The following is a 15820-nucleotide window of genomic DNA, read 5'->3' as shown; positions in this document are numbered from 1 at the left end:
AAGTGTGCACTCAATACATTACAAAAATGATAGCAACAATCTGTAATAAAACAGGCAGTTGGCCACTGCGTCCGAGCTCCTTTCATCTAGTCCTTGACAGTAATGTACAGAAGCGAGTACTGCTTGCAGTGGGATGAACAGAACTTTTAAATAGTTTTGATGCCCTTAAATGAAGGGGAAAAAATACAATAAAGTAGAAAAATGTCAAACTGCTTCTGTAAGGAGTACAAATAAGCAAAATTAATCAGGTGGATAAGCTAAACCGTATTAATGAATGTGCAAGCACGTGCAGGCTTATTACTGTAAAACACAGGAAGGCATAAAGCTATTATCAAACATATATTTTAAAGCAAAGAAGATGTACAGAACTGTTGACGTGGTGGAATATACAGGAATGCTGGATGTACAAAACTTCGGAATTTAAATCCGTCAATTTAGTTTTGCGCATGGAGTGTAGGAAGTGGTCACTGTGTCCACTGATAACATTTATCATTGAAACCCAAACGCAGGTGTTGACAGAAAAAATGGGTTCTTTGTTCCTTTCCTGGAATAGCACTGGGGATGGAACAAGAAACCGGAAGACTATCACAGAGCCACGAGGGTGTGGTCACGACTGGCAAAGGACGTGACACCTTCCGACTTTAAGGATACTCCGCTCGCAGGACGCGATGGATGTTTGTCTGCAGCCTCATCACCTCCATCACCACTTTGGGATTCACCGACCTCCGGAGACGAATCTCGCGTGACAACGGAGTACACAGCCTCGTCGTACGTCGGGTCGACAATCTTCATGGCAGCGGCTGGCGACACGTGACGCAGAGGGTCGATGTCGTGGAAAGGCCCCAGGTCCAGCGTCTCGTTGTCCACCACAGATGTTCGATCTGGAAATCATCAGTGGCTTCCTCTCCCAACTGTAGGCTCGCACCCTGCACACAGGGCACCATACGTCACCACCGGGACCATAATGCTCGTCACCACACAGGTAACAGTATACGTCACCACACTAACACAGTGCTTCTAGTAGGCTCGTGTGAACTCGGTGACCTCTCGGGGTCAAATGGGGATCAAAAGCTGTCACTTGCAGTAAGAAGCAACAGTTTCTCACCTTCTCCTCGTACAGTCTGGGACCAGCAGTATGTGAACCGCTCCTGGGACCAGCAGCATGTGAACTGCCCCTGAGACAATACAACCAAGTACGAGCTCGTGCACGCAAAACAAAGACACACACACGAGTGCGAACACACAGATGCACGATGGCACATAATGCCAAATGCGCATCCATACACATATACACATACCCACTCTATTAAATTCACAAGTAGATATAAAGTTACAATAAAAAAATACCCGTCTGCCAACCAGGTCATATTATATAGACATTATAATTTGTGTGCTTTTTATCTGTAGTTTACATATAGTCTCCCATGCTGCCTCTTACTAATTACAGTCTTTGATGTACAGCCTGCAGACAAATAACATCACTTACCATCCGCTGACCCACGAAGCTGTAATAAGAAACATATGATTAAAATTAAAATATTTCAAAAATGTAGTTACTGTAGAGCTATATTGTCACTAAGCTCAGAATTTGTTAAAGAAGCATGGAATTTGAAACAGGACAACAATGAAATTTCTGAATGTGAAGACGGTGGGTTAAAAACAAATCACAGGGTGGTCTATAAGCTAGATCATGTGTGCGTGCGCTTAATAACAGCAAAGGAATGTGAATGTATGTGATACTTTAATCTGTACACAATCTTTATTTTCGAATTGTAGGCAACATGATAATGAAATCAAATTAGTTGAGACTACTGCAACAGTTAATGCGTGTTAATCAAATTTTGAAAGTCTCAGGAATTCCCGGAAATGTGTGAAATCCCTTTTTTGAGAAAAAGTACCAATAATACGGAGTCTCTTAGTATTTTCTACTAGTGTGACTGGAACAAAAGATCATCGAACCAAGCCTAACTGCACTTTAATAAGCAGTTGTGAAAAAATATGCTTTTTTAATCATACACCATTACAATTCTTACCGAGTTACTATTGCAAGTACAGTAAGTAGTGCGGTGCGTTCTAAGCATGGAACTTTAAGGCGCCTTTCTATGCCCAGCGAACACCAAAAGACACAAGAAAACATAAGACAAAACATTAACAAGCTACAATAACAATATATAATGAAACACTTTCTGCTACATCATATGATTTTTACAGATTATGGTAATCGCATTATTAGTGCTCATGCATATCTGTTACTGGACTTCCAGTAAAGCAGTGTCAGTGATTCAGGAACTATCCTACATGACTGAGTATGTACGAGTGTACGTATGTCCGTACGTGAGTCCGCGCTGCACGATCTAAGCTTTCTGCAAGATAACCATGTCAAGCATGTCCAGGTGGTCTCAAGATACCCATGGACAGACTAGAATTGCGCAGAAATCCCGAAACACCATTTGCTACAATGAGACCTTGGGGTGGTCCCTGAAAGTGAAATAGTCACCGGAAAATTTAATTGAACCCTAACTGCACTGACTAGCCTGTCGGCACATTTATCCTCTTGCTGGCTCATGCCTGTGCAAGTGTCAGCTTGGAATGGCTATTTGGGCACAAAGCTCAGATTGTGATATCAATTCTGGGGGCGGCAGATCTGTTTGGAGCACTCATAACTTGATAATGATGTCACTATTGTTTTCAGACCGTTACTGTGCGTTTGGCGGGTAGTGGTCTGTGCCAGATGTTTGCTTTAGCAGCAGATTCTTCTTCAGGTGCATGTGCGTTAGTAAAATTGTTAAAAGGCCTGCTAATAAGAATAGAAATACAAATAATTGAAATGGCACCTGCCTAAAGATCAAAGGCGCCAATACAGCACATCATATGATAAACAATAAAGCAAAGAACACAAATAAGTAGGAAGAGATAAGAATAATTGAACATACAATAAAACCTAACTGTTAAGACTCACTAAAATCCACCAAATTCAGATTGGAACTGACAGGGGTCGTAGTAGGCAGATCAACCAGTCTGCTTTCATTCTAGGAACCATAACTTTAAGCACATTTATATTCAAATTCATTTCAAATGTTGAAATAAAACTCTTGAAAATCATATCCTGATGCTTTTCTTTATCGTCTTCACTTGTGCTTGGTCATGCTTATTCTGCCATTGCTAAGCTTGATTGAAGATTTATAGAACTAACACTTCAATTTATTTTGACTTCTTCGTTATTGAAGCACAACTGACTATTTCGACCACTACTGTAGCAGACAGGCAGTTCAGAGAGTCTCTGGTTGCTACTGGTGGTTCGGTCATGTTACCCGACTTGACACCCTGGCCACGACAATCCTCCAAGGTGACGGCGAACCCAACATGAATGAGTGGACTGGCTGTCCAGTGGGGGACCTCAGGCGGACCCAAGACGGTCCCGGCAGACGTGAGTTCACAAATGCGAACTCCATCAGCTCTCCCCTACGACTGGTAACGGCCACCCCAGTTACATGATGACAAACGTGTAACAGCGGTCCCTTTGCTGACGTCCAGGGACTATTCTTAGTAACAAATGGCTGCCAGCATTGAATCGAGCGACGAAATCAGTCCATAAAAAAGCAATTTAGAATAACAGAATGAAATGAGAGAATTTTTTCTTTAATTCCCTCCTTCGCCCCACTTTTATATGCGGTTTCCGATACCTAGGTGATAGAAATGGATAGAAGTGGATATTTCAAAGGCGTCTGAATACGAAGGTACGAACACAAAGTAACTCAATACCTGTTTGACACAGTGCACTTCCCCCAGTCGACCCATACTTAGTAACCTTACTCTGCAGAGGGTTGGGAACAATAAAGCAGCTGAGGATAGAAAATGGGTAAATGCTGGCCCGAGATAAATCCAGGGAGGTACGCACGCAGTTCTAAGATTTTGCATGCTTGTGCGTGTTGTTGTGCGCATACACAGCGCACTTTTCTCATGTTTGCTAATGTTTGCTACCCACTATTCAGGGGAGTAGATAGCGAACTGACAGGCGCCTGTGTGATATCCGTGTAGTGCAGCAAACTTTCCCACCCCAGTCGACCCAGCTGACAATATGGGTACCTGACTCTCTAGAGGGTTGGGGAAGGTATGGCAGCGAAGGGGAGGAGATAGTCACCGCCCTCCCATAAAGCTGGCCTTGAGAAAAGGGAGGTTTCTGAAACTTCACTCCCTTACAGGGCTTCTGCTTACGCAAAAAATTGCGTACAGTACGCATTAAAAGTTCGGAGGACCCCTTCAATTTTCGTCAATGGGGTCCCCTTCAAATTAGGGCGAAGAACAGGGACCCCTTAAAATCTGAAGAAGGGGTCCCTGGGACCCCAAAGAATTTAGCCTTAGCAGAAGCCCTGCCCTTGTTATGTAAATATTTGTAGAGCTTTTTATGTACTGTTTATATAGTTGTATAACTAGTAATATTTGTATTTATGAGTAAATATTTGTATAACTTTGAGACTTTATATACTTTGCATATTATGCTGTTTATATACCTTTTCCTGACTTCTGTTATAGTGTTCAAATACTTGCATAACTTCTGATATACTTTGTATGTGCTTTTATAAGATTGGGTACCTGACTCTATATAGACTATAGAGGGTTAGGGAAGGTATGACAACAAGGGAGAGGAGATAGGCACCGCCCTCCCATAAAAATGGACGAGAATAGGGAGGTCTCTCACCTCACCCTCTAACGATCTGAAAAAGTAATCTGAAGACCTTTATCTTTTTACCACTGTTTGCCTACTTGTATAACTTGTTATATAAATATTTGTAGAAATTTTTGTATACTGTTGATATAGTTGTATAACTTGCAATATTCTTCGAACTTTAAAACTTTTGATAGATTTATTTTCTGCTATAATTTTTCATAACTTCTGCTATACTGTTTATGTGCTTTTATAAGATTGTTGTTTAGTGTTTATGTACTCTTTGTAAACGTTTGTTTTTCTTTTGATTTTGGTCAACGTTCTGAGACGACTGTCTATATCAGCAAGAGGAGTTAATATAGCTCAACATTGCTATCCATCGTCCAGTGAACACAATAACTCAACTCGCGGACAAACACACACACATTGAAAGACAAACAGAAAGCGTGGCCTTCCTACAGGATATACAGCAATATAGCTATTGCAGTGACTTCTTTGCCATCATTGGAAGGACAGCAAACCTGGATCTCCCGTACATTGTTAGGCAAGTCAGGCTGCTGACGACACCCGAGGCACTACATCAGCTAAGCATGTACAAATATGTGGACAGTGACCGCAAGGACAACAGAAACGGAAGATCCCACCAGTGAAAGGTTATTAGTGAAGTCAACTGATACTTAGACTACAAATTGTTTAACGTCACACTCACCTTTCGGTACATCTGTAACACACACACACGCACACGCACACGTGCATATGTAAATATATATCAACATACAAAAACATACACACATTTGGAAATGCCCATTCCATATCCATACACATGGCGACAAACGAGTCATTTATGTTTATCAAGAGACATTTCAAGATGTGCGGTTTGTTGAGAGCTAGCTTACTTTTATATCAACTCCAGTCTAGAACACAGAGCAGGTGACATGCCAGCACAACAATGGACATGCACGTGCTGGCCGGCCTGACAAAAAATCACTGAGGTAAAGTACCGTTTAAATAAGATTAGCACAGACAGTGGATTAACTGTATCCTACTACGAGCTTTTTAGTAGCTTTAGCGTGTATTCGTTATTTTTACATTCTCCATAACCCACCTCAAAACTTCCACGAAACAGACTAACGGATTCACGAGGAGACACCATACACGGTTGTTGACATATCGAAAGAGACAGACGAGACTCATCAGACGACATAATTCCTGCATTCTTACCCGTGTCACGTGCTCTGTTAACAGCGGTAGGGGGCGCGCCAATCTCGGAGTAAGCGATGACAGAACCTGCACTACTACCTGCCAGCAGCGCAATCGTGTGTCTTCCTTCTTTTTCCCGAAATCACGCGGAACTTTCACCTTCCCACGTGCCTTTTGAACAGCAGGATACCAGTCATTCCTGAATGAAATAAAAATGTTTGATACATACACGCATATATAAATACACACACGTATACGCATTTATACATTTGTGTACACATCTATACACTAATATGCATATATATGCATCTATAATCCATGCACATACATATACATCTGTACATACATAAACGCACACTGTATACAGATATATGCACACACACACACATATTTTGAGACTCGTTCATCCCTCTCCCACCCACTGCCCCTGCACTCACCAGAGAGTGCCAAGAATGAGCATGGCGATGATAACCACAAGGAGGACGAATGCGACGACAGATGCTGCAACCAAGCCGCCCAGGTTGTAGGTGTCGGCGCTCACCACTGAAGGAAGGAGAACAGTTAATAACGATTCAGACGGAGATCATATAGTCAGCACAATTCTACCGCATAATAACATAATAACCTTGTGACAACGTTCAAACGCCATTACATATTAATACAGCAATATGCAAATATAACTTAAGGTAATAGTGTTTATTCGTATAACAGTTACTGCTGTTTCGACACTTTGCATATTAATGTGTCTATACAATCACCAATTAACGTACACATAATGTACTACTGTTGATATGTACTGTTTTAATGTGTTGGTACACGTACAGCCCCTGTTATTGTCTGTATACATTGAGTATTTCTATACAAATCACGAATCATTGTGCTTGCATACATCACGTATTACAGTATATATACACGGTACATCAATGTGTATAGATCAAGTAAGTATTACTGTGTACAAATTTCTCATTTCACACTAATATTACCGTTTGTACACTTCTTATTATGTCTGTATGGTTATTACTGTCTACACATCATGCATGGCTGGAGGGGACAAGCTCTCTCGGTCGTTTTGTCTCGTCTTGTCCATTAGTCTATGTCTACTTGTGGTGTCTCCTACTGATCTCTGATGTTTGTGGTGCCATTAGCCTCTGTTATGAATTGTTTTTCAATGCTTGTTGCTGCGTCATTGCTTCCAACAGACATCTCCATCCACTAACAGTGTCTGTGTCCTGTTCTTCGTTTTGTCCTCTTGCTTTGGGTTTTTGATTATGGATTATAATAACTGTCCTTTACCGACACTTTAAAATTTTCAGGCACTGTGTACCATTTTCTGATTCACAAACCATGTACTTTTTACACTCTGTGTAAAATATATTTTGGATGGATGCACTTCAGTCTGGTGACAGATGAGCTTCGTGTCATCCTGCATCTTGCCCTGTGCATGTTTCCTGGACTGCTGTCACGTTCGCTTGCTCAGTGCCAGGGTTGTGCTCTGTTCTCAATTATGTTGCCTTAAAACTTCGAATGCAGTATTCCGATGAATCTTTCTCTGCATGCGGCATCTGTTTACAGGGCTGGCTGCAATCTCTCCGATAAACTGCGTCTATGCAGTTGTAGAAGTTCCACAAACTTTTACAACATATGAAATGGTTTTTGAAGCTTGCAGACACCAGACGGTGTCCTCAAAAGGCGACAACTGTCTTACCATATCAACAGCGACCTACATCATGCAGGTTTATATGTCCATGTACGTGGTTCTTACTCCTTGTGCCCGCCGCATCTGTACAACTGGAGCAAACTCTGAGATATGCCTTCATCATCAGAAGAGTCAACATTCGTCTCTATGTCGGTGACTGGGCCGTCGTCTACGAAGGTTCGGAAAGGCTGTACATAGCAGACACGCTGATGGCATTCATCCTGTTTAACGAGTAGTCGCACTAAGAGGGCTCACAATCAACACTTTGCTTTTGAGACCAGCTTTTTTTCTTTTTTTGTATAGCGACTTGAGCCTGACTGTGATGGTGGGGTAAAGCGCTATATATATATCAATTTTGTTATTATTATTATTTAGCCTAAACTAAAATCTGTTACATATTGTATAACATTTAAGGGGGTAAAAACAGCCTTCACAAATCTTGTTCCAGAACCTTTTTTTTTAGTTTTGCCACTCACTAACCTCTGTATCTTTTAATGCAACTTTTTTTTCTTTTACTGAGCTCGTTCACTTACTAGTTCTATTGTCCTGGCGTTGACATTATAATGCAAAGAATTACAAACTAGTGGCAACAAAATTCAACCAGCATAACAAGTGCCTCCAGTTTGCACGATTAGGAGCTACGCTTATAAATACCCGCAACTGTACTGAGGCTGTTAACACGGTCGTTTGTACAACACTGATTGTATTGTTCTGATTTGGCAGGTCTTAACTCGCAATAGCAGTATACCGCAATCCTATTCTTATCATTCATCACAGAAAATGTTTACCATTCTTCTAACCTCCAAACGGGTGAGACTACATGGCATTGAATATTTTACGTACAGAGGCTGTCCATACAGAGTTATTGTTAGGCGCAATGAGCAATCTATTATTACATCTACAAAAAATGAGATGAAAGAAAAAAATCAGCAATTGAAAGAAAGGTAGGAGGCTACAATAAAAACTCCATCCCCTACATTCTAGTTTCTATTCTAGTACATTTCCTGATGAACTTTTTCAGCGCTGCCTTAATATTTTGTTGGAAAAAATCCACCGTCAGATAATGTCGATCCTTCCTGGTTCTAACACTCGTACAACACACACACGTCTGTACATAAACAGAACATTTTTTTCTATTGTCCCTGATCACTACCTGTGCGTAGAGGGAGTTGGGGGGTCGCGACGCTTGCCATGCCAACAAATCAAAGCCAGGACACTCTCGTGCCCTGTCCAACCCCCGCAAATGCAACGCTTACCTGGCAGCAGATGAAAAGACAAAGCAATGGACAGCCATTCCTTGAAAGACACCATTTCCTGCTGCGTGGCACAAGCGCCGAAATGTAGAGAATACTAACGGGTGCGCTGAGCTAGGTGCTGTGACACAGGTGAGTACACACCTGACAGTGAGCAGTGCCTGCCGTGTGTGGCGAACACGCCCAGTCTCGTCGACTCATATCAATCTCGTTGGCTACACTCTTGGTGTCAGTCCTACGTGACGTCATATCACCTTTCTCTCGGTGTGGCTTCAGTCCTCCTACCTTCTTCCGTGTTCACTGTACATCGCGTACATCTGTGAACCAATAAGCTCTTTTCTCAACAGACAGCCACCATGCAACGGGTCATTTGACACAAATGCCATAGAAAAGGCGAGAGTTAGCACATGTCACAGGAAGACATGCAATGCAATATTATGATATGTGTGGTATAGACATCTACAGCAGAGACATAGTTGTACGTGCATGTTCCTCACGGAGCAGACCATTTTTGTTAAAAAAAGAACAACTTTACTCAAATCAAGTGGGAAAAGAAAGGATTTTGCTAGGGTAAGTCTTTTGGTTGTAGACACAGGGCAACAAGGGAGCATGGAGCCAGCGATCTACAATCAGTCATAAAGGTTGTGATTAGTTCTGAATGATCTGGCGGATCTTGAAAAATGTGCAAAGAGATGAAACAAAGTCAACTATATATATTGTTTCATTTCGTCATGCCTCCGACCAAAAGCAAGTCAAATGCTGGCATTATTCCTGCTCCAGTTGGCGTTACAGACGAGATTACGTCTATGTTTTTTTTTTTACAGTTATGATATAACTGGCTGATTTCACTTTTGAAATCTAGGTGTTTACATATTTTACTTAAGCCCAAATATATTTTGTTCCTTCTGTGTATACTCTATTATCGTTATCCTGCAGAGGACAAAACCTACTCAAAATCTCACTGAGTTATAAGATCCTAATATAATAAACTCTTTTTTCAGGACTTAATCATTTATTTTTCAAGCTTAATACAGGGTACTGTGCAACTTACTGAATTCAGATGATCTACTGTCAACTATTACAACTTCTTGATCCTTGTGGTTGCCACTCCACCAGAGTTTGTCAGTAATAAAAAGCCTCATAAACATCACAATCATAAAAAAATAAACAAACGCAAAAGATACTAACTATAGCTATTCATTCATTAGAAAACAAATATTGATGATATATGACAGTCACTCATCCACACATTAAACAGGAATAATAATAACAGCAAGCAAGTAAAAATATATACTGTGCAAAACAATTTTATAGGAGCAACACAGATACCTCGTGGTTTAACAGTTGCTGTCTTAAGGTTCAGATACCTGATTGGTGAAATAAATCAGGATTTAAAACTCCCCATTCTTCATTGGGGGAGGACAAATCTGTAACTAAAGGAGTTATGCAATTTCAAGAGGGTGGTATATATGGGGTGTTTAACATGAAATATGATGCTTCTAACCTTCATAGGAGGTTCATCTGCTAACCAATAGAGTCAGCCAAATCTAGACTTTGGCCAACAGATATACAGTTCTCCTAATTAATTTATTAACCTACATCACTTGTTTACCCATTCAGTCCCCAGCAGACATACATGTATAAAATCAGTGATTTAACAACAACAAAACATGCATAACACCTTGTAGCACACATTAAATGACCTAAGTTTAACAGTAACTGTCTGTACTGTCATCGTTTCCATTTTTGCCGAAGTTAATCACCATTTGTTTTGTATTTCCCATACTAAAAAAAATTGACAATATGCAGTAGCATTAGTTGATGTTTTGCACCATGAAGGAGAGTGTGTTCCAGCACTGAACAATATTACAACTGTTTGCTGTATGCTTGTCAGGATCTCTCCTGGAAATTGTACATATTGCATGTATCTGCAAATGAAGCATATAATCAATAGAATGTGTGACCTGCTCTCCTCTCTACATCTGGCTTTATCATTACAGCAGCGTGTGTATCCATTCAGCATTTACAGTTCACTAATCTGATGAACAATGCAATTTTTACTTTTTTGCATTAAACTGTGGCTGTACAGACAATAATTATATAAATATATGGTAATGATGGTAACAATCAAATAATAATTATAACATACTACATTTAATATTTCAACAGCTTACAGAAATAAGTAAATACATCATTATTTTAAAAGATCTAATATTACTCAATAAACACAAGAGCTTAAAAAACAATTTCCACCTTAGTGTCTTAAATGAAATCATCTCAATTACATGCATTTATAGAACATTTCAGAAATAATGATGGAAAGCCGATACTTTATCACATTCTAAGATATCCCTTTTAGGATACCTGCCACTCCCTAAGTGCTTGCACAATCAATAAGATCAATAATATACTTTTTTTTGTGGCATACAACATGAGGGTAAAAAATTTTTCAGCATAACATACTTTCAATGGAACACGTTTACTGACTTCCAGCTTTATCTATTATTTTTTACAGTCTTCTCCAGACATTTAATTTTTTTTTCCTTTGCAATTTATAGCCACAACCAGTTCCCCAGCGCCCAGGCATTGATCTTCTCTTGAAGTCTATAAAATATGAAACCATATGATTTTGTGGCAAACACTCAAACAAACAATCGTTCTGCCATGTTCTGGCTGCTAACGTAAGAAGAATAGCCGCTTATTAGATTTGTTTAAGTCTTTTATTGACTGCTGGATGCCACCTCTTCAAGATAGATAACTCCTTATTGTTTCGATCTGCACAGAACGGACGACGACAGACGTTGAGTGCCGAGTGGCTTCCCTTCAGTCAAGCGTTAAAATAAACATAGCAAACATACATCAGGTGTAGAACAAATAATAATAAAAACGTTACCGAGTAAGTGGGTTTCAAGCGATATTTCTATGTAAGTTACAAGAATTATGAAAGGACAAGGTGATATTAATAGGTTATATGGGAATGCTTTTAATATTGCAGTTTGTCTGTTGGTCCAAATCTAGAGACTTGTGAAAAAGGTAGGTTAATTATGCCTATTGCCAACAACCCATAAATCCTCTTGAAACTACAGAGCTCCATCAGATACTGACAAGGGTTGTTTAGAGATTTACCATCCGCCTCTCCCAGTAGAGAGCAGTGCTTTTTAGATCTTTATATATTCCTGCAGCAGTCGTGTGTCTGTTACTGGATAATATGTATTATAGTGAAGTGGAGCGCTTGTTTAGGGCAGGCGTGTACCTCTAAAGTGCTTTGTTCCCTCCACCCCGCATCCCCTTCCATCCACCCCATCACTTGGTCGAGCGAGCGGCGCAGCGCGAGACGGACGGCAACAGCGGGTGAATTAGCACCCAAGCTGTCCAGTATAAATAGCAGGCAGACATCAGTGCTTGCACCTGTTAACCGATAGGAGGCTGGTCCTGCTTGGAAAAGCAGCTAAACTTTGGTCCTGAGCAAGTGAGCAGTACCATCCTGCCGCAAGGTGTTTTGGTCCGCTGGGAAGCGCTGACGTCACTCAACCCCCTCTTTCCCCACCCGGGGAGTTAGGTGCTAGGTTCTAGTACACTATAGGTAGGTTAGAAAAGATATAGTAGTTGCATGTGTAAACTATGTAAATAAATATGTCTTTGAACTTATTTACCTGTGTGAGCGTGTCACTCCGAACGAATGCTAGCGTACGTATGTCCTCGTCGTGTGAATGAGGTGAACGTGTGTCACTAGCGAGAGTGAGATTTGTGGTGTCCGTGTAGTTGTGACACAGTAACAGAGAGAAAACACACATGAAGATCCGAGGAGCTGACGGCACAGAAGAAAAGACACTTTAGTCTGGGAAAAGGTCAGCTGAGTGCGGGTGTGTAGTGGATGGAAGAAAAAAGAACACAACGCGAGGTAGATATTAGACAACGCACTCGACGCACGAGAGCTATAATTTTAGTGGAAAAAGTCTCCTTGGGAACTTCCGTTCTCTTCCCTGGGAACACCAAAGAGGAACGAACTGACTTTAATTGGCCCTAAGGGGAGGCCGCATACGTTGGCCTTTATAGAGAGACATCGTCACTCCGGCTACAATAGCTTAACTTGCTTATTATTAGAAGTCTTATTTCATGTTTGATGAGTGAACGAGTAACTGGTTTGAATATTTTAGTATGTTAGTTGGTTTGTTTAATGATAGATTGTGATGTTTATGTGGTTTTTCACCATTAAAGAGCTCTCGTGCAAATTGTTATATGGAGAGACACAACTCTTTTCTGCGAACAGTAAAGAAATATTAGACTATTCAGAATTTTTTTCCTACAATTTGTTTCAGCTGATGGTACAAAATGCAAACCGTTTCATAAATAACTTTTAAGGCAGTCGACGTAGACGCGGACAAGGGATATATAAGGTATTAAACACAGGAACTTATATCTATACATGCACATCGTTTTGATAATTATAATCAAAGATTACAACGATTTTCTCTCTTTTTCTCTATCACTACTGTTTTTGTAGTTGTTCACCACTTAAAGCCTTGGATTGTTGGATACTACTTTAATGTCGTGACATTAGTCTCTCTGTTATAAGTTGAAATAATCCTTTTTCATTAGTTTTTCCCTTATACCAGTCGTTGGGGGAAAGAACATGAATAGCTGACAACGTTTGGGCCTGCCTCGAGCAGTGGTGACTGCACGGGGGAAAAAAACCAGTGAACTCCTTCACGTCTGTAAGTCATTAATTTTTTTCCTTCGGCCACATCAGTGTCGACCTCGATCTTTTAAGGTGCGTTGAAGGACAGCCTTCAGCAGAGTCTCGTGCCTGCATGGTCACAGAGCCGAACCACGAACTAATACCCCTGGACTGCTGGCAGACGATTTTCCAGTTGACTGCTAAAACGAGGCATGAGACAAGAAAGCTTCCGGTTTACTCACATTCTTTGTTACGGCTCGCCGAGACTAACAGCGGAGAACTTCGCAAGAGATAAGCATTGGTCTTGGCAGACAGACAGCAGTCCACCCTGGCTTAACTGCGGTCTTAACTCGTTAAGACCGCCTATGCAACTGCCTGGTACCCTGCAAATGTGGCCACCGTGCTTCATACAAAGTCATTGATCTTAAGTTTCCTGTAAGAAATCTGGAGCAGCTTTGTCAGACACTTGTTCGAATGCCTGTATTCCCTTCTCAGGATATCTGAAAGCAGGGTTCACGATTGTACAGCAAAATTAGTACTACAAATAGTTTGTGTAGATTGTACCTCGTAGTAAACCTGATGTTATTGCTAGAGAAGACGTAAACGGGGATTTTATTTAGGGAGCTATCCATTTACAGTTAACGTGAATGCTGTTAAATAAATTTCTGTTTAGGAAAGCGTGTACCTGCAACACTTCAGTTAACCCGAAACAAAACTTAAAACTCGTTAAGTTTAGAAGACGTGTAGAGGGTAATGATGCCATGAAACCATTCCAGACAATAACAAAATGGTAAGTTAAAGAATGTGGTCTGGCTGATCCACGCTAACCTTTGGCTTCTTGCTGCTTCGGTCTTCACTTCCCAGCATCCCATCTACATATTTGGAACTAAAATAGCACTTGCAGTCAGACAGCCTGTTGCTGAGAATTCTAACATTAGCTCATGCACTTCAGCCTGTAGGCTCGCCTCAGACATTCCCTCCCTCCTCTCATTACCTGTCCGTGACTCTCGCTCGGCTAAAGGCAAACATCGCCTCACAACCTTTCCTTCTGATGGCGCCGGTGTTCAGATGGGCTGACGGTAACAACTTGAGAGGCTGTACCATAAATACCGGGAAAATTTAGGAGGTAGGAGCAAGTGTGGGTATGTATCAGTTCTTGTGAAATAATAACCCGCCCCTCGGTATTTGACTGCTTTTAGTTGTCTCAGACATGATTCACCCTTCCCGATACAGCTTCTTCTGTAAGTACACGGCTACCTTTATTTGTTGTCTCACACGTGATTTATCTTGCTCTTGTAGCTTCATTGTCACTGAAGCTTTTTATTACAGTGATTAATTTCTACACTCAACAATCAATGTCATTATTGTTAAGATTAAAATAATCATTTACAAAATTATGTACATATATTCAACAATGCAACATGAATGTTGTGCAATGCTCTTTATCCAAATGGTGTTGCACAAGACAGTACGATTTCGACATGTTGCTATAACATTCTGAACACGATGCCATATCGTGCAACTGTATGTTGCTTTATTAGAGTTTAGATATAGCTGATATGACATGACAATGTCTGTACCTCCTACGGAAACTCAGATCTTTCTCTGTCAGCTCTGTCTTCCTCACTCGGTTCTATCAGTTCTTCATTGAAAGTCTCGTCACTTTTTTCATCTCTTGATTCCACACTGTGTAGTTAAAGTAGTCTTGTTCACATCAACCAAGACTCGTTCATTGAACTCATTTAGCTTCTTTGCGTATATACATACAGAAACGTTTAAAGTCTGCTTATTCCTGTTACATGTATTTTATTTTTTAACGTACATCTTTATAGTTTACAAAAGTACAGCGAAACAATTATGCATAAGTCAAGATAGAACATTTATAAAAGAGAGAAAATGTGTGTGTGTGTGTGTCTTTTTTCCAATTTTATTCTTTCTCTCAGTCTTTCCCACTACCTCTTTTCTACACAGCTTTACATTATCTAACTCTCCAGTTCACTTTGTCGACGTAAACTCTGGACCAGCTGTTTCCATTTTTTTTAAAAATAGCTCGACGGCGAAGGGGTCTGCAGGTACACGTGTGTCTGCACCCGTGTTGGAGAGGGGGGTAGGGGGGAAGTCTGCGCGAGACGGCAGGAAGGTGCGCGAAACTGCGAGCGGGAGCTGCGACTCCTGCTGTTCATCAGGCGGATACAGGTCATGTTGACTTCACCCGGTGCCAGAGATTGGTGTCAGCTCTGCTACCTTTAACATTTCTCTCTCAATCTTCTCGACCCTTAACATCGATGGGGAACGTCGGTCAATTCTCTGTGGCGACTATTGGTCCG

General features: G+C 40.9%; 1 protein-coding gene across 2 annotated transcripts; it reads right to left on the bottom strand.

Moving 5' to 3' along the window:
• Positions 1–154: 154 nt before the first annotated feature.
• On the bottom strand, positions 155–9050 carry LOC112567933. 2 transcript variants are annotated; one of them, XM_025244835.1, is made up of 7 exons: positions 8819–9050; positions 6304–6409; positions 5888–6065; positions 5376–5387; positions 1487–1505; positions 1106–1175; positions 155–926 (listed from the first exon to the last, which is right to left on the bottom strand). In XM_025244835.1, exons 1-7 carry the CDS (start codon positions 8871–8873, stop codon positions 716–718), a joined length of 651 nt encoding a protein of 216 aa, XP_025100620.1. In that variant the 5' UTR covers positions 8874–9050; the 3' UTR covers positions 155–715. The 2 variants fall into 2 exon arrangements, with proteins under 2 accessions (XP_025100620.1, XP_025100628.1); XM_025244843.1 differs by lacking the exon at positions 5376–5387 and having other exon boundaries at positions 8819–9045.
• Positions 9051–15820: the final 6770 nt, after the last annotated feature.

This window comes from Pomacea canaliculata, linkage group LG1 (assembly GCF_003073045.1).
Source record: "Pomacea canaliculata isolate SZHN2017 linkage group LG1, ASM307304v1, whole genome shotgun sequence".
In the NCBI taxonomy this organism is placed as follows: domain Eukaryota; kingdom Metazoa; phylum Mollusca; class Gastropoda; order Architaenioglossa; family Ampullariidae; genus Pomacea; species Pomacea canaliculata.
The sequence above is the reverse complement of the archived record's forward strand: the minus strand, read 5'-3'. Positions and strand labels throughout refer to the sequence as shown.

Bases quoted from the DNA above. Each gene is read 5' to 3' on its own strand.
- LOC112567933 (XM_025244835.1), bottom strand. From the start codon at position 8,873: ATGGTGTCTTTCAAGGAATGGCTGTCCATTGCTTTGTCTTTTCATCTG. The intron at 6,410-8,818 runs GTAAGCGTTGCA...TCCTTCCTTCAG, and splicing joins GTCTTTTCATCTGCTGCCAG to TGGTGAGCGCCGACACCTAC. The intron at 6,066-6,303 runs GTGAGTGCAGGG...TATTTCATTCAG, and splicing joins CTCATTCTTGGCACTCTCTG to GAATGACTGGTATCCTGCTG.